The sequence below is a fragment of the Acipenser ruthenus genome, unplaced genomic scaffold (assembly GCF_902713425.1).
Source record: "Acipenser ruthenus unplaced genomic scaffold, fAciRut3.2 maternal haplotype, whole genome shotgun sequence".
Taxonomy (NCBI): Eukaryota; Metazoa; Chordata; class Actinopteri; order Acipenseriformes; family Acipenseridae; genus Acipenser; species Acipenser ruthenus.
In genome coordinates, this window is record NW_026707536.1 from 1 (window position 1) to 24,782 (window position 24,782).

The 24,782-nt window shown below is 35.0% G+C and overlaps 2 protein-coding genes across 2 annotated transcripts; both read right to left on the bottom strand.

The window, feature by feature from the left end:
* Nucleotides 1-10,430: 10,430 nt before the first annotated feature.
* On the bottom strand, nucleotides 10,431-14,878 carry LOC131727659 (alpha-1-antitrypsin homolog). Its single transcript, XM_059018987.1, has 5 exons — nucleotides 14,725-14,878; nucleotides 12,558-13,207; nucleotides 11,788-12,058; nucleotides 11,177-11,324; nucleotides 10,431-10,901 (listed from the first exon to the last, which is right to left on the bottom strand). Exons 2-5 carry the CDS (start codon nucleotides 13,201-13,203, stop codon nucleotides 10,710-10,712), a joined length of 1,257 nt encoding a protein of 418 aa, XP_058874970.1. The 5' UTR covers nucleotides 13,204-13,207; nucleotides 14,725-14,878; the 3' UTR covers nucleotides 10,431-10,709.
* A 1,674-nt stretch (nucleotides 14,879-16,552) lies between these two features.
* On the bottom strand, nucleotides 16,553-21,416 carry LOC131727658 (alpha-1-antiproteinase-like). Its single transcript, XM_059018985.1, has 4 exons — nucleotides 20,652-21,416; nucleotides 20,062-20,338; nucleotides 17,622-17,769; nucleotides 16,553-16,930 (listed from the first exon to the last, which is right to left on the bottom strand). Exons 1-4 carry the CDS (start codon nucleotides 21,343-21,345, stop codon nucleotides 16,739-16,741), a joined length of 1,311 nt encoding a protein of 436 aa, XP_058874968.1. The 5' UTR covers nucleotides 21,346-21,416; the 3' UTR covers nucleotides 16,553-16,738.
* Between the last annotated feature and the right edge of the window lie 3,366 nt (nucleotides 21,417-24,782).

The following is a 24,782-nucleotide window of genomic DNA, read 5'->3' on the forward strand; positions in this document are numbered from 1 at the left end:
GTTCAAGATTATAATTAAATGCAAACATTTTCTATGATATTTCTGAAACTAATTTAAAAAAAATGTTTACCCTTTATTCCATTTTTTCCACAGTTTAATTTGCATTCAAATTTAAATGTACCCTTTACACATATTTACTTCATGAACTTTGTAGATTCAACTTTTTGTAATGTTGAGGGGTTTTAGATTTTGTAAACATCCTTGTCTAAATTCTGGATAACATAAAAGTTATATTAAAATAATATAATTAATCTAGTGTCACTGCGAAGTCTACAACTGCATAACCAACAGAAAGATTAAGATCAGAGATCACTGCAAGGCATATTCATTTTTTGTCTGAGATGTGAATATAGTTCCTACATTTTTATAAATAGCACGCCATAGTGTTTCTAATGCTAGAATCCCATCACTAAAGAAACCTACTGTGAATGATGTATAATGGAGATCCTCTCATCCAATTAAATCGATACAAAAACCGAGGAGGTTATATGTAAACATTACTAGAGGAAATCCAGAATGACTGTTTATAATGACCTAAGAGGCCAGGCACACATGCAACAGTTTAGTTCAGCTGTAGTTTGGTTGGAAGCCTCTTAGAAGGGAAGTATGTAGAAAAATACTTCTCCATACAATACAATTCTGAAGTCGTGTATAAAGGGAAAATGTCAAGTGTCTGTGTGGGTAGACAGAGACCACTGTAAGACAGGGTTTCCCCAAGAGCATCTATGGCCTTTTAAGATCTTGAAAAACGTAATAAATAACTTATCGATTTTTTTGCAATATACAATGGAGGTTGCAACCAACAAGGAGCTAAGGCTATAATTGGGCCTGCTAGCCACATTCGTCTTGATTACATTCAATTTGAACCCATAAGGATGAGGTAATTAGAGTCCATTTATCAAAGTCACATTTGAGTGTTGGGGGTTGGATTGAACCGATCTCAATGGATCCAAACCAAAATTACTGTATACTCCTACTATTTGGGGCTATAGTAAGGGTTGTGAGATTATTATGGCACTATCATGGTCTCTAAATTTCTCAAGTTATTTTATGTATAGAGAAGGATGAATTGTCCACCTTTCTCTCATTCCAGATGGAAGTATTGCAGATATTGTTTTGGTTTTCCAGTTTTCATACCTTTAGTATTTGAACATAACAGATCTGTGAGCAGTTCTAGGCCTAGATTTCTGAGATGATCAGGGACAGCCTTATAGGTTTCTCATCTGAAGCAGCGATTAAAAAAAAAATACAAAAATAAAAAGTAGCTAACAAAATAATATCATACATTTGACTTGTTTTGCACTTTCATTAGCTATATACAGTAGGTCGCAAATGGGCAGTTTTGAAAGAAATATATATTATAGTAAACAAGTGCAACACCCACTGAAAGCTGCAAATGTGACCATTGAATAACACTGTAACAATATTATATAAGCATTAGCTGAACTCTGGGGTTACACCCAACCATGGCAATTCCCATTATGTACATTTTCTTTTTAAACATGCTGCCTTCTTAGATGTGACCTCCAAATAAATTCATGATATTTTCTATGTACCGGTAAAAGCATGTGTTGTTCCCTGTGGGGGGTGAATGATCTCCAATTACAGGGATAGGGATGTGAGCATGCCCAGCTATATCTGGAGATGGGCACACATTATTGTAACTGAAGTTCATAGTAACCTACATTTGCATTGTGGACTTAGCATGGATATTTGTTGAAAGACCTTTATTACACCACATACAGTAAATTAACACCTGCAACAGGTTATTTTTTATTATTCGGAGGATATATGTAGGTGTAGTGATTCTTTTAAAACGTATAATTTTATTGTTAAAAAAATGCAGAGGATGCTTAGTACTTTCTAATTTGTATTATACCCTCGACTGCGTATTCTAAATACAGTATGCTGACATGGAGGTAAACAAGTGGCAGTAGTGCAATATGGCAAACACATTTATAACAAACCTAATGAAAAAAATCAGAAGAAAAGTCGATGAAGTTCACATTTATTCTCAGCACACAGTATAGCATATGAATTTTCTGGGAAAATGTAACCCAATATCCACATACTTGTAATCTGCCAATATATTAAACTGACAGACCCTGTATGATTAAAATTATATAGATGAGGTAAGGACATGGTTAAAAACCTTCCCTGGAGGTGAATTGGCTCCCCAGAAAAGGGAGCCTTGGTTGTTTGCTTCAACAGATATATTCATTTGTGTGATTGATCTGGCCTGCCTGACTATAGTCCATCCTTTCACATTGACCATGTACAAGCAAAACATATTAAAAGGGTATTTTTGAATAAAAGCGTTCATTTTTTAAGTTTTCTATGTCTTTGAAGTTTTAGACATGCACATTTTTTTTTCTTGCATTAGTGATCAAGGCCCCAAAAAGACATGCTGTTACCATAGAAACAGTCGTTTTCCTCATTCCTTGCAGAGCTGGCATAATCTTAATGAATGTATTTGAAGCTGATTAAATTATTTTACATGTAACTTTCAACTGATAATATAAGAGGATGATAAGGTCTATTTATAATAAGATGTATTTCATTATATTATTTAGGCAAGGTTCAAAGATGATTATCTATATACGCAATGTATAAATGGTACCTTATGCCCCTGTTTAAAAACTGTTAGAGATTACAGGCCTAATTCATTTAAATATATCTTGATATTGATTAAACTTTTCTTGACTGTGGTTGGTATACTTTTATTCTATTCATTTAAACAGATGAGTCTGACATTTGTAAAAAAATAAAAAAGGCCCTGTGTCTGATCTTGTCCCCCAACCTCACCAAAGTACACAGAAAAACAGCACCCTCTGTTGTTTCCCAATGACTATTTCTTTTGGCATGACATAATCAGATGTGTCAGAAAGAGTAAAGATACAGCAACTTCTCAGCTCAAGAGCCATGGATTAATGAGTTGTAGTGCAGCACTGGCCCCAACTGCCTCTTGGAAACAAACAATCAAAAGCCAACAAAGAATGTAGGTACTATTTTTATGTTTTATATGAAGTAGGTTTTGCTGTGGTGATACTGGTTATGGCTACTTTTTCAATCAAGTCCCAAATCAAAAGAACATTGCTTTGTCTTGTCTTGGTCTCAGTGTAGCATACTTAATGCAAACCCATTCTTGTTACATTATCTGTCTCCCAAGTCAGACTTAGCTGAGATCTAAGAAAAATGAAAGGGGTAACTTTCCAATTCACAGCTTTCCAAAGATGAGGTTTAACACACTTACTCACCTTTGTATGAACCACTGAGTCTGCTATAAAAGACAGACTTTACACTTTAATAGAACTTTTTATACAAAAAAATGCCCAAGTCTGGCCAAGCATGTGGCTGCACTAATGTATCCTGAGCATATACTGAACAATGGTTCAGCTTTAATGGCCCTGCACTATCCCCAGGTGACCTGTTGCTACAACAGGATTTACCTGTTCTCAAGATTATTAGTAGTAGTAGTATTATTATTACAGCATTTTCCATTTCAGTTGTGAATAAACCTCCTTCTATTCTCTTCCAAATGTTGATTTAGCAGTTTACCTCACCATCTAATTTAGATCTTCTATTAATTTTGAATATGTCTATCTAATATGAATTATCATACATTTTGTGGCATTGATGAATATAAGGTGCTTCATTGAGCCATTTATCAAATTTAATATTTTGTTTGCCTTGTCAGGTGCAGTTACTGCCTTAAGATAGATCAGGTTTAAAAACGTGGTAATTCTGTTGCTTGAACTGCATATATAAGACTGGCTATTGGAATATGAATATGAATTGGAACACCCAAAGAATAGGGTAAAGTGAAACTGAAACAGACTGTATATGCACTTTTAAATAGTTTAAATACAGTATACTACTCCCACTAGGAACATATCCCAGGAGGCTCTGGGGTTCTTTGTATCCAACAGAGAAATCACAGATCAAATGTGTTTACTCCTCAACAGCCATCATAAAGCATAGTGTGAGTGTGGGACCTAGGTGGAGGCAAAGAGCCAGAAACTGTGGCTATGATAATCAGGTGTGAAAAAAAAGGATTTTACTGTAAACAATGAGAGCGTCTTTGATACTGGTTACTAATTATCTTCATATGATGTTTGTAAGGCACTTAAAGCATGCAGTCCAGATGGTTTAATTGTTGGCAGATCAGTAAGAATGACTTTGCACGGTCTTCTGAGTCGATGGTGAACAAATATTCCGCTTCAGACACGTGGCATCTGCTTAATCATTACACAGTGGTTTCTGCATTCATTTTACAGAAGGATGCTGGAATAAATCTGCAAATAGACATGTAAACAACGATTCTAAAAACAGCAGACACAGACAATACAGCCATTTATTGGAACAAAAATGCTATATGCAAAGGTTGCATATTTGATATCTGTGCTCTGACTAGAGAAGAGATAGGGAGTTTCAATGTACTGGTCATAATAGGTATCACGGTCCTAGGCAATTTTCTGCCATTTGCTTCAACAGTTACAGTTGACTTACTGACAGACACTTTAGAAAAGTCTCTGGTCCCATGTTGATTCCTGTGTAGCAAATGCATTAAAAATGAACCAGCATAAACAAGGACAAATCTGAGTAAGAGCATTTGACAACTGAAAGGTGTTCAGCTGCCAGGTAATGGCATCTAGGGAGAGCGACTGACATTATTTTGACATCTGGGAGGGGGATATCTGTTTAAAATTTTAGACCTGAGCAATGACTCTTTTGAGTTTTTAAACAGGTGTGCACCCTCAGGAGTACTGGGAAGTATCTTCAATGGACCTGAAGAGCATGACCCCGATAATGTATCTGATGTCGAGAGACTAATGCATGCCTTTGTTTCACCTAGAACTGATTATTGTAATGCACTTTTTTCTGGTGTCCCGAAACATGTGGTATCCCGCTTGCAGCTTGTTCAGAATACCACCACTAGAATTCTGACTAAAACCAGGAAAAGTGAACATATTACCCCTGTTTTGGCCTCTTTACACTGGCTCCCTGTGCAGTATTGAATTGATTTTGCCATTAACTTACAAGGCCCTGAACGGATTAGCACCTAGTTATTTGCAGGAGTTACCGACCCCGTATCTTCCAAACTGCATTCAGAGATCATAGGATGCGGGGCTGCTGGTTATTCCTAGGGTCAACAAAAGCAAAACAGGAGGTAGGGCTTTTTCTTGTAGAGCTCCTAAATTATGGAATGCTCTGCCTTCGTTTGTCAGGAAAGCTGGGACTATTACAGTTTTCAAGTCCAGACTAAAACACACTTATAAAATGGATTTCTTATCTTAGTGGGTTTTAATGTAACTTTAAAATTGCTGCTTTTGTAATATTATGTGTCTATTGTTTAAATATGTTATTTAAATGATCTGATTATAACAGTTGTATGTGTAAAATGCTATACAAATATATTGTGGTTTGTTCTGTTTTTCTGCTATGTACAGTGCTTTGTGACACTTTTGTATAAAAAGCGCTATATAAATGCAATGAATAATAAATAAATATTCAAATAATTTTATTTTTATTTTTTTTCCACACTTGGAGATGCAGACTGATGCTAAATATAAACTGTGAATTATCTGAGCCATTATTGGCATCGACATTCATTTTATTCTATAGTATAATATTAGCAGAAAACGTCATGGGAGGCATATTTTAGATCACTGCTGTAGGACTGCTGGAGAAATGGCAAGGTGAGCCTGTTGATTCTATCCTAATCCTCTCTCCACATGTTCTTATCCAGTCCAATGGAGATCCCCAACACAGTTTTCACCCAACCTTGACACGTACTCCTCCATGCCTCCACTGTTCAAGCAATACACTGCTGCAACATCCTTTCACATGGTAGGAGGGAACCATCTGCAACAAGGATTATCACAGCATTCACTAAAAAGTTAGGCTTTGCCATCTTGGCAGCAAGCCTCCAATTGTTGTTAACAATTCATACTACAGCAAAGATATACAGAGTTTTGTGTATCCCTTATACTAGATATTATGATTCTGTAGTGTAATATTATTGATCTATTTGTAAGAGAGACTTCAAGTACATACTGAGGTTTAACGCTAAAGGTCTCCAACTCCCATGTAAGAGTCAGTAAACAATAATAGCTAAGCTTGAGGTTCTTCAGTTATTTTGTATTGAACATGCAGTAAAGTAGGGCAATTAAGACTTTTTCAAATGTATGTCTAACTTCCTAATCCCAGGATTTAAAGAACTGAATCTATCCATCCTACAACAAAGACGAATTAGGGGGACATGATTGAAGTCTTTATAATCTTAAAAAGGAGTTGACAATACAGTGTATTTAATCCTAATCAATACTTTGCAGTACAGAAACCAGGGCAGATGACACTGACAAGTGGAGTGGAGATAGACAGGATAGAGAGAAGATGACACATCTTCACACAGTGCTGAGGGTATAGAATGGGTTACCTAATCACATTTTTATTTTAAAAAATCTAGTACGTTTTTGGTGGAAAAATCCAACACAACAGTGCCACCTTGTGATAAAAATAAACACCTTTCCATTCCATACATTATTTCTTATAGCACACACTTAATTTTCAATATTTTTTTATTATAAATTAATGCGTCCTTTCTGTAAAGTTATACAGTCAACCAATCATCTGAAGATAAGAATGCACACAATGTACAAATCCGATATGCTGTTGGTGGTAAACATTTATTTTTCTAATTTGTAAATTGTTGGATAGTAATGCAATTAAATTAATCTGAGACTATATGGCTGTCTGGTTGGCTAAGCTTTATTTCCATTTCTTGTAGTATTTATTTATTGCTGGTGGATGGCAATATTATTATTATTATTAGTTTATTTAGGAGACACCTTTATCCAAGGTGACTTACAGAGACTAGTGTGTGAACTATGCATCAGCTGCAGAGTCACTTACAATTACATCTCACCCAAAAGACGGAGCACAAGGAGGTTAAGTGACTTGCTCAGGGTTGCACAATGAGTCAGTGGCTGAGATGGGATTTGAACCGGGGATCTCCTGGTTATAAGCCTTTTTCTTTAACCACTGGACCACAAAGCCTCCCTTGTATTGCTATTGCTTGGTACTGCACATACAACAATGAGTAAATTGAGGTTTAGGTATCAGCATGTTTTGGATGACAATTTGAACGGTTAACTAACCACATGTTTACAGTTCAAATTGTGTTGACATTATTGATCCAACAAGTCTTTTGACATTGACTTCAGAGTATAACTGTAATTCATTGGCTTCTTCTAGGTGTGTCATCACGTAGCTGAACTAACTTGAGTCCACTCAAGAGATTAAGAAATTACCTGTGCGGTTGTTGTGCTTGTGTACAGATAATAATGAATATAATAATCTTCAGTACTAGTAAGTACAAGCAGTTACACTGTGGTTTCCATTCACTATGCTCATAGCACCCAATCCTGTAATTTGCGAGGATGGCACATACATTAGCAGAATGTAGTATGTAATACAGTTATTTTCCTGAATATTTTCCTCAAAAATTGTAACTTTCTTTGTTCTTTAATCACTACTTAAATATGTGAACTACAATGGGAATCAATAATCTAAATTTGATTTACAGGGTGATTAGAAAGTAAGTTTACCACATCAATGTACTGACAGCCCAAAGACAGACTTATGGAGGACCAGCCAAGTGTAAGAAATTATTATATATATTTTTTTTTATTTCATTATTATTAATATTCAGTTAAAAAATGGTTAAAAGGGGGATTTTCACTGCAGAAGAAATATTAAGATAATCAATGGTATGGTGTTCATGCTTTTGCACTTGAGTATTTTGTTTTGTTATCCATTGGCATGGCAAGCTTTGATTTTGAAAGTATTTTGCAACATTCTAAGGACAAATAGTGCTGATAAGATAAACAATAAATTACTCAACTTCCTCCAACTGACCTTCTAATGCACATAGGGTCATACTATCAATTAGTAATTAAATGACAATCTTAGAAAAGTGGGCCAAAAAAAGGCCACTGGTAGACTAATCAAACAGAACCTAAACAGTCTACAATTACATACAGTGTTTTCAACAGAACGTTTTATAAAATGAAATGAGATGGTAGTCATGGCAGCCTGTTTTTCTAGACCATGTTGCTTTTCTACCCCTATACATAACATTATATTTAACAAATCATTCCTTAACCCATTACTTAACACTCATTCCACATATGCTTAAAATGTGTTGTGCTCTGCAATCTACGATAAAGTCCTGATGAAACACAAGAGTGCTTCATGTTTCAATAAATAGTGTACAGTAGAGGTACAATCAGCAACCAATTTCCTAATCGAACAGCAGTAATAATCAATGCATTGAGAACACTTTGTTATTCAAAAACCAAATAAATGTGTACTCTGTGTAGAAAAAAGCCTGCAAATACAACTGAATACATGTACGTGCATATATTGCATACACAGTTACTATTATACTATTAATACTATTCTATTTTTTTTAAAAGCAAGACACTACATTTCTTTCTTTAGACACAAAACAAATGCAAATGGAAGAGCTTTAGTCTAGCAACGTGCATTAAAGCATGTGTCATTGAGTAGACAGCTACTGTATGTGAGGCTCCAAATAAAGCATCTGGGCAATTCATTGATCAAAGAATGTTAATTAATACATGCAAAATAAAAGCCATGGCATTGAATAATCAAACAATTGTCGCATCTCTAGTGTACGGTTATCTGTCCAAATTACATGCAAACTACAACATTTTTACAAACGTAATAGCAATGCTGTTTGTATACAGATAGTTTTAACTGATATATTTGGTATGACTTTGGAACACAATCATTTTTAGCAATCACTGCAACATGTTTTTGGCGTTCATGAAAGGGGCTGGATTGATGAGAAACAGAACTTCTCTATTATCTGCCCAAAACGTGATCTTGTTTTTCTGAACCATGGTCGCTCATAGATTGAATACATATTTGCTTTTCTTGCCTTTACTGATAACCTGCTTTTTGGGATTTAAGGTACAAGGATGTTCCCATCTGGTTAAAGAATACATCCTGCATTTTAGACAAATGGGTTTCATTATTTACACATCATGCCAGTTCAAAACCTTTTCTTATGGATAAGACACTGAGCACTTTCGTATTTTAGAAATGAAGTCTTCATTTTGAGGACCACTATTTGAGGATCACATTTTGAGCACAAGCCCGTCGTGAATTTTTTTTTGTTTGTTTCTGGAAACAAAGAAAAATCAAGGGCCATGTTCTCACAGCTTTATACTCCAAATTATTATCAGCATGATTACTTTAGAGAAACAAAGACCAATTGCAATTCTACACAAATGAGAAAAGACTACCGTCAAGCCTCTAAATGAAATGTTGGAGTTGTTCTGGTTTGGTTCATTTAGTGGGTGCTTCTTTTGTTTCTGAAAAAGTCATGGAAGCATGTTTCCTTGTGTTTGCTGGACTTGAAGAATAAGGAAACCCAACATGTACTGTAGATGATTTCAATAAGAGGACAAGTGACAATGGAAGTAGAAATGGATTTAAAAGCCTAGTTAATAAGGCTGAGCCCGAATATGTATTTTTATTTGCATTGTTATTGAATATTACTTTATGCAAATGTGCATTCCATAAAAGAAAAGTGAGTGTTTAAATTAAAATGATTCTTCAACCCCCCCCCCCCATGTACAGCATGATATAGCAAGGCCATTATGGAAGGCCATCTGGGTCAAAAACGTGTGCTGTTTAGTACACATTTCAAATAAATTACTACATGTAGTACTGCGATACACTACGCGTTCTATTTTGTTAACTTCACATACTATTTTACTACACGTACAAATGTGGGCCAATCAGTTCTTTACAAATGAAATAAGAGCCAATTAATTTAAAGAAAATAGTATGTGCACTAAATCATCCAATGAAAAGCAGCCTCACATTTTCCATGCTCTTCCAAAAGTGATCAGGGAATCTGAGCCTTTCAATATTTTTAAAAGCCATCTCAAAACATACTTTTTTAAACTTGCCTTTCCAATTTTTTAACTTCTGTTTGTACAATGTTTTTTTTTTTTTATATGCCTTTACTTTTCCTGTATAATGTTTATTTTTTATTTTTTTTATTTCTGTGACTGTAAAACTTCCAATGATCGCCAGGTCTTTTTTAAATGCGCATTATACTGGATATGGTCTTTTTAGTGGATTTTATTTTCAATGCAGATTCGTTCTTATGCTTTTTCCTTTTCTAATGATTTGCATATCCTTGTTTACTTTTGCTTTATACTTTGGGGGTGTACAATACATGGCATTTATTTATAAAATAAAACTGCTACGTAATACCCACTGACGCAACCTTTTCAAAAGAGGGTTCAGCATTTCAAAAGAGGGTTCAGCTGCATGTTACCTTCATACTAGATACTGTACAGTGAAAAGAACACAAACAAATTGAGTAATGCTGTTACACTTGTTCTTTTATTGCATTATACAATGACTAGGAGTTTACATATTAAAATGTTATTTTTATGCAAGAACAGACTAGAATATCTATTTTGCCATTGCAAAAATAACTAAACATAAATTATTATAATGCATACATGTGAATTTTAGAGATGTTTCACTGCTTTTTCACCTTTTAACAGTTCAGTAAGTGTAATACATCTACTTTTAAAGATAACGACTTTAAAATGTTTCCATTGTGTATTCGTTATAAAAGTGGCACTGCTAACACATATTTACTTTAGAGAAGGATTCATTATTTTTCCCATGAAGAGGATACTCTTGGTAGTTTTTTCGACGATCAACAAGATGAAGGGTCGGTTAAATTTCACAACTGGAGGTATTGACATTGGCATCACCTCAATGAAAGTGGCAGCTCCTGCTTCAGTTCCCTTCTCATCAACGTCTAGCACTGCTTTGTGGGCAGCCTGCAAACAACAAAAAAGACATTGTTCCATGTTCTCTTCAGTTTGGCCCTATTCCCAAACCTTTCCTTTTTAAGGGATGTTTTTTTTTTTAACAATTAATACATTCTCATAGATTAACAGCACTTTGAAAAAAAAACAGAATACACTTTATTCCACTGTAAAACAATTTTTCATGAACTATAAACTTGTTTTAATTAAACATGCCCTTCATCTGTACATTTTATGATACAGATTGTCTAATCGTAGAAGACATAAGGCCACAGAGGTAATTTTACCTTAGACAATTTCAGTTTAATCTCTTCTGTAATTCTGGAAAAGTCTGCGTTATCACTAAACGCATTGATGATACCCATGGTTGCCAGTATTTCTTTGAGGGAATAGGATGCAGAAACTGAGAATTTGGGTAGGTACACATCCACAGAGCTGGAAAATTAAAAGAAAAACAAATTGCTGTTTGCTTCCTTCCAGTTCACTATCTCATACAATAAAGATGTAACTCATTTAGAATAATAATCTGAATAAAAGAGAGGAAATGTATTAAATATTTGCAGAGTCTATAACTTTCATTATTTGGATTAAACCGGTAATGTTTAATGACCTAATTAAAAGGGATTTCTTCTGATGTCAGTTACTGAATTCATTACACCTAGTTTAAGCAAACACATATGCCTCCTCTTCTCACATTATTATTGATTCAGTATGGGTCATTGCAATATTATAAGAGTAAGTAATTTGGCATCCCTTGAGAGATGCCTCTTAACTGAACGTACTTGTTCTAGATTTGTTCTATATATATATATATATATATATATATATATATATATATATATATATATATATATGAATGATGTTATGGATTGTATATTTTTAATGTCCTCCAACTTACCTAAAGAAGAGTGAATCGTGCCATCTTTTAATGCTGTCCTTACTCAACATCTCTTCCACTTCCTTAAGCTTTCCTTCATCAGGCAAGATAAGCATCAGTGATGCATCTCCTTTGTAGGGTAGCATCAGTATGAAAGTAGAGTTTTCTTCATCATAATAATAGTCAAATCTGCCACTTCGGATCATCATCTCAACTGGGACTGTTGTGTTCTCATTCACATGGAAGACATCTTCCTTTGTATATTTTGGATCAAAAGGCTTTACCCATTTCCCTGAGAATACAATTCAATACAGATTAAAGTCCTGAAATTAGTATGGTTTACTTCAAATGAAAATAGTGTATTTTTTAATTGTTGCCCTATCAAAAGTATTGTGTGTATTTGCTGTAAATCTACTTTTTTGGAACTATTTTCAGTTGTTGTAAGATTATTTGAATTAAAGAATACTTTGAAAAATGTTGATCATTATCATATTACTTTATGAAAAGCAATGGGTTGGTTATAAACAGCAGTAAAGGTTTCAGTTTTTTTTTCACTATGATGTATATTATACTTAACACACTTTGGAAATATTTTCATATATCTATATATTTAGAGGAATGTAGTACATCATCTCTTCTATAGATGAGAAGATTCTGCTGGTTTCTGGTATTTCAAACACACTCTAATGGTGATCATTGTTAATTTACCTAATACTGAACTCTTTAAACAAAGCATTGTGAAAAGGAACCGTTATTATAGAACATGACATTACCATGGTATTAAAACTTACCTCTGAAGAACATGTAGTTCACAAGAACCATCACAGCTTTAGAATCTAGGTCTTTGATTAAGTCAACGATTTTGCCATGGGTCTTCATTGCTATATACGTATTTATCTCTACTTTAGCGAAGTCAGGTTTCTGAAAGTTGACTGTGAAACCTTTTGTGTCGTAAAAGTGTTGGGCGTCTTTCAAAAATGTAGGATTTGGCTTGAACCCTTCCTGCAGGTAGACAACATTCCCAGCTTCCAACTGAAGCTCGTTATTTTTATGACTGAGCATGTGAAACAGGTGTTCAAAGGCATGATTAACTTCAGTTTCATTGAGACCAGAAGGGCTGAATCCGAGGGTTTCAAAAAGTTGATCATGAGTGGTACCCTTTGCACCCAGTGCCATCACAGAAAGGGCAGTAGAAATGCTCAAAGGGGAATAGAAGATGTTTCTGGACTCCCCATCTGGCAGGGAGTTCAGTTGTTTGTATAAACTGAATGCAAAGTCAGAGTTTGCAGGCATTAACTTGCGGCACTGCAGCTCACTCTCCTCATGCTGGTGATCCGTGTCATGAATGTGATGGTGGTGATCTTTAGAATGATCGTCACACTGGGCACCACAACAGAGCAGAATCCCTAATAACCACAGGCCAAGAACCTTCCCCATTTTTCTATAAATAAATAATAAATGGAATAGTTATTCTCGGATTAGTATATGATTTAGTAAAGACACTGTATTCAAAATCGAATAATGCTGTATTTTAGGTCTGAAATTTTACAAATAAATACTTCTCTATGAAACGCTCAATGGTAAAATGTATGTATTAATATTAAAAGAAACCTTTGTCAAAGTGATATCCAAAAGACAAATTGATAATGCTGTATTTTACATATCTATGACTAGGGTGACCAGACGTTTAGCCGGGACAGTCCCGGTTTTCCATCAAAGGTGCCAATGTGCCGGCATTTTTCCCAAAATCTTTAAAAAGTCCTGGTTTTCAGCCACTTCCTGTAGTGCGACACACTCTAAAAACGTAAACAACCGCTTACTATATAACTTAGTTTATGGCACCTGCAGTGAAAACCAAATACAATTTAAAAAGGTACTAGGTAATCAAGAACATTATTTTTATAAAGTGATTAGCACAGACAAACGTGCTTGTTCCTCAGTGCACCATGCGATTTTATTCAGTTTATTTTCAATAATAATAATAATAATAATAATAATAATAATAATAATAATAAACTCAATTTTAAAAAGTAGCAATACGTATATAACGCAACATGGCAAGTTAAACTAATTAGCCACAAATTATACACCCGGGAATGTACTGAATGTGAATGTGCTTTGAAAATCTGGTCACCCTACCCATGACACAATTAACTACATATTTAACTACAACCGGAATTGATCAGTCACCAAAGGGACTGAGCATTATTGTCTGTGTAAGACTGCTGGGTGTCATCCAATTGAATTCCTAACAGAATTCCACTATATATGAACTGGTAAGTAGCTATTTGAGATCTAGAGGTGCTCCACTAGGAGATACAAGCAGGAGTTTGCAGTGTAAAAGATAGCATTAGCCACTTTCGAATCCTTATTGTATCCATTCAGTCAATCTGTTATGTAATGTAAAATCCACAAGTTCCCATGCAGAACAGTTAACAATACCTGTTTTGTATTCTGTTGAAAAGCTGAGTTTTGGCTCCCTGCACTATTTTGTTAATCAACAGCAGTTTAGTCAGAAGTTCGTAATAAAGATATAAAGATTAATCAAAATATCTTATATGTAACATATTCCTCAAAGGAGGCCTATATTTATAAATCTTGTGTTTTAATTCTAGAAGAATGAGATATCACTTAGAAAATGTTATTCTGGAACAATTCTAAATTTCATAAAACTGCATGTCAGATGTCCTTATATTTATAGCTCTAGGTTTTGCTACAGAACTTTATCTGTTTCCCACTGTTAATTTAATTTGTTGACTTATGCTTATGATTTATACACCCTCACATTTCAGAGTGATGATGGTTACAAATGTATCATTTATTTAAAATGTTTCTTTCCTCAAACTATACTATAACAATATATATATATATATATATATATATATATATGGTGGTAAAAACTATAGATGAAAAATAACAGACATGCATTCATAAAACAAGAGGAAAATATGTACTTACCACTTTTATTTATCTCCTTGACCAGACTATTCTTCTTGTTTTTTTTGTCAATTTATACGCCAACAAAGCAGAAGAGTCCTTCCTTAAACATTAACTAGCTGACAACCTCTGAACTTGTGTTCCAGAGTAAGGTTCTTCTTTTGTGTTTGCTTACCTGATCACCTGTGCTCTTGTGTGTCGCTTGGTTAATCAGTTATTTAGTTATATCACATTAAACATGAGTTTTACTTTTTGTCTATTTCCATTTTACCTCACAGCGCAGCTTTCTTTTTTCTTTTTTAGAGTAGAGTGCTCAGAGAAAGAATTTGAGTGTCACCTGGCACGTCAGCAGTTAACCATGCTAACATTTGTACACAAGAGAGGCTTCTGTGTTCCAGTGGTAATACAACCTGTTCCAAGGTTTAATCAATTTGAGTATTCACACTGTGGGATGTGAAATATCTCTTAAACTATGCTTATCTTCATACTGAAATGCCTTATTAGCCTGCTTGTTATGTAATTGTGTCTATCCATTTACACATTCATCACAGGGTTTTTTTTTTTTTTTTTAAATTTAGTTTTCATTCAGTAAAAGCAATTTAACATATTGTTTATTTGGGGTAATTAGCTGAATACACAATGACACAGCTACAGTGTGAGTTTCGTTATTCTAAAGCTTAATGTACTGTAAAGGTTAACGCTCTCCTTGGTTTCTAAGTTGATCATTTCCCCTTGGGTCAAAACAAGGACCTGTGGTTCATTCTTTGTTTACTCTGGGAAAATGATAAGGTGGCAAACAAAAGCATGTATTTAAACCCTTGAGTTCATGTAACAGTGGTTCCATTTTGTGCAAACCTTTTTTTTTTTTTTTTTATTGTGTGTGGGTGGGGGGCGGAATTTTGACAGTCCTCTTGATACTGCTGGTGCAGTCCTAGAAACCTATTTCACTGCCAGAAACTGAAAGCTTTGTGAGGTCATTCTAGTTATATCCAAATCTCATGTGCAGCAGTTGTTAACTAAACAGCTGTCATTTCTAAAGGTGAATCACTTTTACAACAGCCTTTACAACAGAAGGATTAAGGTTTAAATATGTTCATTACTATACCTAGCATAACAGTTCCTCCGTTCAACTTGTGTAATTAATAGCCCTATTGGGTGATGGAAATGACTGAAATTTATTTTGGGATGGCAAATATAGAGTCTATATTCTTTGTAGACTATGCAGTAGATAATTCATTTAAGAAATCAGTAAAAACAGACACAGTTGGCATTTTATCCTGCCCTTAAACCTTTTTCTCACACAGTTACTTTACAATGATGACCAGCATACTGTTTGTAGTAATACTGAAATGAATCTGTGTGTTTCCACTGCTGTTTTCAGCATTCAGTTGTATGATTACGTGGTTTGGATTACAGTTCTACCTGGGTTTGGATTAGCGAGTCAACAGCACATTCTTTGGAGACTATACCTGTGATTGGTTCTTAATGGATTAGGCCCTATTGCAGACCCTAGTGGGGCTCATTGTGCATTTCCAGACATCATTATAATTAGAAAGGGAACATTAAACTAATGCTGCTGAGATTTTAGAAAAACTGATTTTCAAATGAAAGTTAACAAACTAGTTCCTTCCTCATATTCAGGACTTCTTTCTCCATGACTGCGTTTGTAAGTTTTAAGATGCATCAATCAACAATCCTATACAATGATAAAATATCCTTTCTTCTTATCCCTACATACTTCTGTAAAGCGGTATTAGGTCATTAACACTAAATGGTGAAAACATATTAAGCTTTTAGTCTGCCAGTGAGTCTGAAACTGTAATTTAGAATAATCAAACACCAATTCTTTAAAGCATTTTATTAACAAACTTCAAATAATAAGGTCTGCTTAGTCATAGAATTTTACTTTTTTTTAATGAATTACTACCAGTTAATCACAGGTGGTTTTATGCCGAGGAAAGATTTACATTCACTTATTCAAATTCTACTTGCTACCACTAAACTGATATATACCATGTTTATTTTCAGACATACGTTATTTTTTCGTGGGATCAACGACTCTTCCCATGAAAAGTACTTTTCCGGTGTGTTCTTCATAGATCATCAATATGAAAGGTCTATTAAATATTATTTGAGCGGGCATGGAATAAAACACAACCTGTATGCCAGTGCCAGCAGCAGCCTCAGTCTTGGATTCATCAACCTCGAGTACAGCTTTATGAACAACCTGTTATGAGAAAAGGCTCAAACAGTTACCAGTCCTGCATAGTTCCATAGTAAGTGGCTCTGCATAGTTCACCACATAGTCTGTAAGTCGCTTTGGATAAAAGTATCTGCTAAATGACTAAATAATAATAATAATGGTTCAATGGTTAATGAGCTTGTACATATGGGTAGAGAGGTAATTTGTATAAAATGCTCTTACAATTCCTCTCTTTGGTAATGTTATTATTATTTATTTCTTAGCAGACAAGACTTACAATTGTTACAAGATATCACGTTATTTTTACATACAATTACCCATTTATATAGTTGGGTTTTTACAGGAGCAATCTAGGTAAAGTACCTTGCTCAAGGGTACAGCAGCAGTGTCCCCCACCTAGGATTGAACCCACGACCCTCCGGTCAAGGGGCCACAGCCCTAACCACTACTCCACACTGCTGCCCCAATAGGTTTTTTATTTTGATTTTTAATAATCCAAATAATTCTGAGCCTGTTGTAAATTAAATGTCAAGACCAAATGTTAATCATAAATCTTACGGAACAGCTAATAAATATGTTTTAGCGATTCTTTTTTCTTGTTTTACACTATACTTTAGACATTTAGCAAAAATGCAAGCATTACCAGGCTATTCATTAAAGTGTCAACACTTGCTTTATAGTGTACGGCCCGTCAGCAGCAGAATTTGACTCTCACCTCCGATACTTTAAGATTTCCCTCATCAGTAATACCAGAAAAATTAGCAGCATTTGTAAACAGAGATTTAATTCCCATTCTCCTTAAGATCCTTTTAACATCATACTTTTTTTCCATTGATAACTTTGGAAAATGAATCTCTGCAGATCTGTAAACAGAAAAAAATACATCACAATTTTGACACATCTGTCTTGTTTAAATATTTCCAGAACCATAACATGATGTGGTTGACCTGGAACTTTCTTAGTAACCTCATCATCACACTAAAGGAAATATATATATATAAAAAAAAAAATCCTATCTATGTAAGACAGTATATGCAAGTTGAGAACAGGATTAAAAAGCATGTCATATGAAGATAGACTGAAAGAGCTGAATCTATATAACCTAGAAAGAATGAGAGTCAGAGGAGACTTAATAGAGGTATTTAACATTCTCAAGGGTTTTAACAAAGTAACTGCTGAGAATTATTTTTCACAGGTCACAGAGAACAGAACCAGGGGAAAAGGAGGAACCATTGGAACAGACTGCCAGACAGAGTTGTTGAAGCAGAGTATTGGATCCTTCTAGAAAAGATTAGATGCTGTAATGGACAATATTGTATAACCCTCTCTGTGACCACAATAAGACCTTTAGCTAGCCGCCTGGGGGAAGAGCGGTCCCGTCTAGCCATGGATTTCATTTCCCCTACTAACCTGTTTTGAGTTTTTTTTTTTGTTCCCCTCCTGAGTGCTAACTGACAACGCTGGCACCAAAGCAAGCAAGCATAGGTGGGCTGAATGGCTGAATGGCTTTTCTTATGTTCTTCTTATGTTCTTATGTCACGTCTCAAGGTTTGATAAGGAGAATTTGTGAAAAAGATATTTCAATAGCTACTGTATGTTTATAATGTCAGATTTGCACATACTGTATAACAAAATCCTTAACACATATATTACAAATACAACAGCACACACAATCATACCAAAACTATGTGTATAAAATGTATTTCTACTAATTTTTTACTTTAGATTGATAGAACAGGAATAACGCTACATAAATAACACTATGTAACACAATTTTTGTTCCTGGGTAGTAAGTGTTATTTCCTAATTGCTTATGCCGCAAAAGTATAGAAAATGGCTATTATTCCCCACAAACTTTGCTTTTGTGACCAGGAGTGATATTTTGAAATTTACCTATTTCCAATGAGAAAACGGGTGAATTTGTGTCTTTTCATTCACATAAAGTCAGAAAAAAACAACATATGAATCCAAATTAACATGTATTTATACTAAAGTAATACAAAAATGACTACAAAAGATTTAGAAGTGAGTAGTTTTTCGAGATTTACGATTATACTGTAAATCACTTTCACGAATCAGCCCCCAAATGTAGTCTCCCATCATGTTCTTGTTATACTGTCCTTGGTAGCGGCGTTCAAAGTCCAGTATATCCTGGTGGAAGCGCTCACCTTGCTCCTCCGAGTACGCTTCCATGTTCTCCTTGAATTTATCAAGATGAGCATCAAGGATATGGACTTTGAGGGACATCCTACAGCCCATTGTGCCGTAGTTCTTCACCAGAGTCTCAACCAGCTCCACATAGTTTTCGGCCTTGTGATTGCCCAGGAAGCCCCGAACCACTGCAACAAAGCTGTTCCAAGCCGCTTTCTCCTTACTAGTGAGCTTCTTGGGGAATTCATTGCACTCCAGGATCTTCTTTATCTGTGATCTGACGAAGACACCGGCTTTGACCTTTGCCTCAGACAGCTTAGGGAAGAAGTCTTGAAGGTACTTGAAGGCTGCCGACTCCTTATCTAGAGCTCTGACAAATTGTTTCATAAGGCCCAATTTGATGTGCAGTGGTGGCATCAGCACCTTCCGGGGGTCCACCAGTGGCTCCCACTTGACGTTGTTCCTCCCCACAGAGAACTCGGTCCACTGTGGCCAGTCCCGCCTGTGGTAGTGCGCCTTGGTGTCCCTGCTGTCCCAAAGGCAAAGATAGCAGAGAAACTTCGTAAAACCGCCTTGGAGACCCATCAGGAATGCCACCATTTTGAAGTCTCCTATGACCTTGATGCCATCTCAGAAAAATGCAGATATGTAACCACTTAGGCAGCTGGAACTAAACTGAACTGATGGGCTTAAGGCCCCTGTATTTATACTACTATTTATATTACTGGAAAGTTCTAGAAAGTTCTAGAAGTTACTCCAAGTTTACTCAGCACTGAATCTATCTGGAATGTTCTAGAAAATAGGTAAATTTCAAAATATCACTGTCCTGGTCACAAAAGCAAAGTTTGTGGGGAATAATAGCCATTTTCTATACTTTTGAGGCATAACCAATTAGGAAATAACACTTACTACCCAGGAACCAAAAAAAAAAAAAAATTGTTACACGGTGTAATAAATAAATAAATAAATAAATAAATAAAGAAAGAAATAAAGGATGCAAGTACCCCATTTTCAAGTTGTTGAGCCAGAATTTAAACTTTTTAGGCGAGAGACTTTTTTCAAGTTTCGCAAGTTCTCCCTTCTCTGGCAGAAGGAGTAGCATGGATGCCTTCCCGGTGTAAGGAAGTTGTAATACTGTGGTAGAGCATTTTGCATCATAGAGCATCTCAAAATCTTCAGTGTCATCTCTGAACATCATTGGAACGTCAACAGACTTTGTTTCATCCACATGAAATGTCCAGTCTCTTGTGTGTTTTGGGTCAAAGGCATACTTCCATTTACCTAAAATATAAAACTAAAAGATTACGACAGGTGACAAATGCCTTGATTTCTTTACTTTTTGTTTTCAAATGTATGTTGTCTTTGTAATAGTACAATAAAAAAAATGCAGTATATACATGAGCAAAATGGCATTTAACAAGCACTGAAACAGTTGAGGATACAACAGAACAATTCAATAGTTTAAATATATATATATATATATATATATATATATATATATATATATATATATATATATATATATATAATTTCAATAAATCTGTATTTTGATATGAACTGATGCACTACAGGCCTAAGAAGTGGAAAACCTTACCTTTAAAGTAAATGTAGTTGGTCAGTATTAATTTAGCTGAAGGATCAATCTCTTCAAAGAGTTCTTTGATTTTTCCTTTAGTTTCCTTTTCTATAATGTCATTTATTGTCTGCTTGGCTTGCTGGGGTTTAGAAAAATCCACAGGGAACACTTCAGCTTTGTAATAATGTGCAGTATCATTCACAAACTTCCGTGAAACCGCGAGAGACTTATCTATATGGAGTAAGTTTCCTGTTGATAACTGGAAATCACTGTTTTCTTTTGTTAGGATCTTCAGCAGGTCCCCAATATGAGCATGCATTTTGTTTACTTCGCTTTCGTTCCTATTAGCCAGACCAAATGCATCAATGAGCTCTTCTTGAGTAGCTGATCTTGCCCCTGAGGACAACAAAGCCAAGGCAGCGGTGATACTAAATGGAGAAAAGAAGATGTTATCTGTGGAACTCTGTAGAGCTATCTCATTGTACAGGCGAAAAGTGAAACTTGTAAATAACGAGGCGATCTCTTCAGTCAGACCTGCTTTTCTATTTTCTGGGTGTACTTCTGAGCCCATTTGAAACTTGCTTTCTACGTCCCTCTTTATGTTTTTTCTGATGCCTTCTGTTTGCTGAATAGCCATCGCACATATTAACACAGTTATGAGAAAAAGATTCATTATTCCCCTTTTGATTTCGGTCATTGTTCTACAAAGCATTTCTTGACAGTCTTTCAGTGTTGCCCTGTTGCCAGTTTCTGTTGTTCAAATAACTTAGAGCCATTCCAAACAGAATTGTGCATGTGATCTCTCCTGATGTCATCATAAAAACTTTCTGTTTGATGTTTGGTAAGACCGGGTTTGTGTGTGTGTTGTACCAATCTAACTCTCAATCATGCTTCATTTAAATACACTAGGATTCATTTTTTCTAATAATGGTGCTTCTATATACATATAGCAGCTTTTAAAAAGTGTCACATAACAAAACAAATAACAACTAGTACTGAAAACTATCAGATAACTAAATCATTGAATAAAGTTAACTGCAAGCAGAAATGGTTTTCGGGCACCCAGGCCTTCCTATGGATCCCAGGTTGCAGTACCTCAGAATACACTGTCCTCATCATGCAATTTATATCACTTATATAACAGATTTCATTTTAGTATAAATTACCCTGGTTATGAAAACACTTTTCCTAATGCTTTCATAATTCCTAAAGAGCTAGATAATGTAATTCAAGCACTCTTGTACTAAAGTAAAAGATATTAAGCTGTCCGCACTTTGAGGTTAGCAATAAACATACACTGTTATTATAATTCATATTACAGTAAATGTTTAACTTTTTTATGTTAATTATTATTAATTATTATTATTATATTATATCAAAATAATGCAGGTACATTTAAAAAACAACAATCTAGATTAGCATAAGAATGTAATGTCCATGAATTCATGAAGTTCCATTTGACCCACTCTCTTGGTTTATTTTATTATATCCTTTCTTTTACTGGTCATTAACAATCACTGTTACAATAATTTTTTAGTTTGAAAATCTCCTTCTCGCTGGCCAAATTCATAGGAGTCTCTAAACTGTGAGGAAGAATAAGTATAGAAAGAAATATCTTTCCTTTTACTGATTATTAAGCCTACAAATTACAGGCAGCACGTCACTGAAAATGTATTTATTTTTTAAACTGAAAGGGATTGTGTGTCTTTCTTTAGCTTTTAGACTATCATTTAATACAGTGCACTTGCGATTCTACAGGCAAAAATCCCAGAACTATTGCCTGCTAGTAATTGCCAATCAAGTTCAAGTAATGGAACTTCCAGCTTGTTACTGGAAATGGCTTCATATGTAAAGCCAACTGAACCAGTCATCAGAATTAGAATAGAGTACTGTTTAGAAGTCTCAGCAGCTACCATACACTGCCATCTTGTGGTCACAATGCAGTACAGTAACATATAAAAAATGATACAGCATCTACCTGATGTTACCTGGGGCAGTTTTTTTCATAATTTGTAATCTGGATTTTGTAATACTATATTTTGTGATCGAAATTACTTTTTTTTTAAAAAAAAAGCAGATTTTGTAATCGTAATTATTTGTTCTGGACAAATGTAATCCAGCAGTGACATTTTCTGAAAAAACGATCCAGATAAAAGTAATCTCGATCACAAAATATAGGATTACAAAATCTGGATCACTGTAATCCAGATTACAAATTTTGAAAAACTGGCCCCTGCTGATACCTATCTTTCAAGCCTGGAACTTTTGCAAAATATAACTAGGTTAGAAAACACTGTTATTTTTTATAGGAATTAGGAATTAATACACCACTTTGACGGTTTGACCAAGATTCATTTAAGGGACATAAATACACCATTTTACCATTTAAAAACTAATTAACAGAGGTCCTGCTTCACTCTTGTTTGACTGAAAGGTAATCTGCAGAGGCAATACAAACACATCCCTTTCTCAGCTGTATAGTTTCAACTGCACTACCCCTGCACAACATGAACAGTTGATATAGAATGTTCTACTGCAGGTCTGTGTTTGGAAATGTCTCAAAAACAATGGCAGCCAAATTTCAGCCACAAAGAATACTGTATAACTGTAAATGAATGGTTCAATATAAATCTATAACTAAAGTACCGGCAAATCACACCCATTCTTTGAAATCGGTATAGATTACTTATATGTGTGTTGCACAGGAGGCAGAAAGCACATTCTTCTTTGTTTATTGGCACCTGAGAGAGCGTTTTATAAGCGATGTCATCTCGTGAAGTTTGAATGAAAGGGCTGCAAGTCACCTCTGAGTGTTTTTGGCTGCTCAAACTGGTGATATGATTTCTGTTATAAGAGACATCCTACATACAACGTATTAACTGGTTTTAAATCTTAAATGCTAACATCGTACTCAGGAACTGTTATTAAGCATAATAAAGAGTATTACTTTAGAATTGTGTAATGCTTTCTATATACAGGATGACACTGACACACAAGATAAAATGTACCGGAATTTTGACAATTTCTTAGCAGTGGTTGGTTGATTTCTCATACATGTTGGTAATGTGGCAAACCTGTGTAAACGGGTAGCAATAAGGGTGTAAGCTAGGATTCAACAGAAAAATAAATGTTTTCATTGTATCTTTTGGGCTAACAAAGAGGTGAAATATCCAGTGGGTGTGATGGTCACTAAAGCAGCTTGGAAGGTGGAGTTTTTGATGGTGATGTCATAGTCATGATTTTGTCTAGTTTAAATGCTAAGCAGTAGTTACATTTCATAATGTGACTTAAAAATGAATTAATGACCAACTCTTTTTTTTGCCTATACCTGGAAATTCTGGTTTTACAGCGGCCTTGATATACATTTCAACTATAACTATTTCCAAATTGTAAATGATATACAGAAATATGGTTTATTGTGCTTTGGCCAACATACAGTATGCCAACAAAAACCCAGCAGTATGCACGGTGCAAAATACGGATTATTTCAAATTTGCTGTAAAAACTGTGACTGCAGTAGCTTCAGGGCACAAGTGAACTTTGGAAAACAGAAAGTTCCTATTATGGATTCATTTGCATAGTGCCCCTTTTGCTGAAAAATACCCTTATTAAGTTTCAGTAGAACTCCAGTGTTTCTTCAGGGGATACAGACATTTCTTGATGGCAGTGCAGTGTGAAAACCACAGAAGTGATTTGTTATGTTAGTTCCAATATGAAGTTAAGTTATGATCATGCATTTGTATTAGAAATGCCTACAATGATAAGCTATGTCTAAAACATGTTTTAGACAAATGTGTAATTCACTGGAGAACAACCTTAGCTAAATCAAACATTGCTCTAGTTTAAAAATACAATAACCCTTGCAGACACCAGTAGATTTTAACTTGATACTGTATATGGCAATGGTGATGGGCGACAAAGCCTTTTTTTTCACTTTTATTCAGTTTTAATACTTCTGACTTCTCTCATGTTCGGTTCATGTTAGGCTTGTGTTACAAAGCATTGACCTGGTGACCTACGCTGGCAAATCTAAATGCCATTTTTAATATCCTGGTAGCCATTATGGACGATCAAAGGGGTACCTGTGTGACAGACCACTGTTTCATGTCATAATGTATTACATGGTATTTGTCTTGCATTGCTGAGAGT

Excerpts from the sequence above, each read along its gene's own strand:
- LOC131727659 (XM_059018987.1), bottom strand. The coding sequence starts at position 13,203 with ATGGGGAAGGTTCTTGGCCTGTGGTTATTAGGGATTCTGCTCTGTTGT. Across the intron at positions 12,059-12,557 it reads GAACTACATGTTCTTCAGAG|GGAAATGGGTAAAGCCTTTT; the intron begins GTAAGTTTTAAT and ends TTGTATTCTCAG. Across the intron at positions 11,325-11,787 it reads CACGATTCACTCTTCTTTAG|CTCTGTGGATGTGTACCTAC; the intron begins GTAAGTTGGAGG and ends TTAATTTTCCAG.
- LOC131727658 (XM_059018985.1), bottom strand. The coding sequence starts at position 21,345 with ATGCTTTGTAGAACAATGACCGAAATCAAAAGGGGAATAATGAATCTT. Across the intron at positions 20,339-20,651 it reads CAACTACATTTACTTTAAAG|GTAAATGGAAGTATGCCTTT; the intron begins GTAAGGTTTTCC and ends TTTATATTTTAG. Across the intron at positions 17,770-20,061 it reads CTCAACAACTTGAAAATGGG|ATCTGCAGAGATTCATTTTC; the intron begins GTACTTGCATCC and ends TTCTGTTTACAG.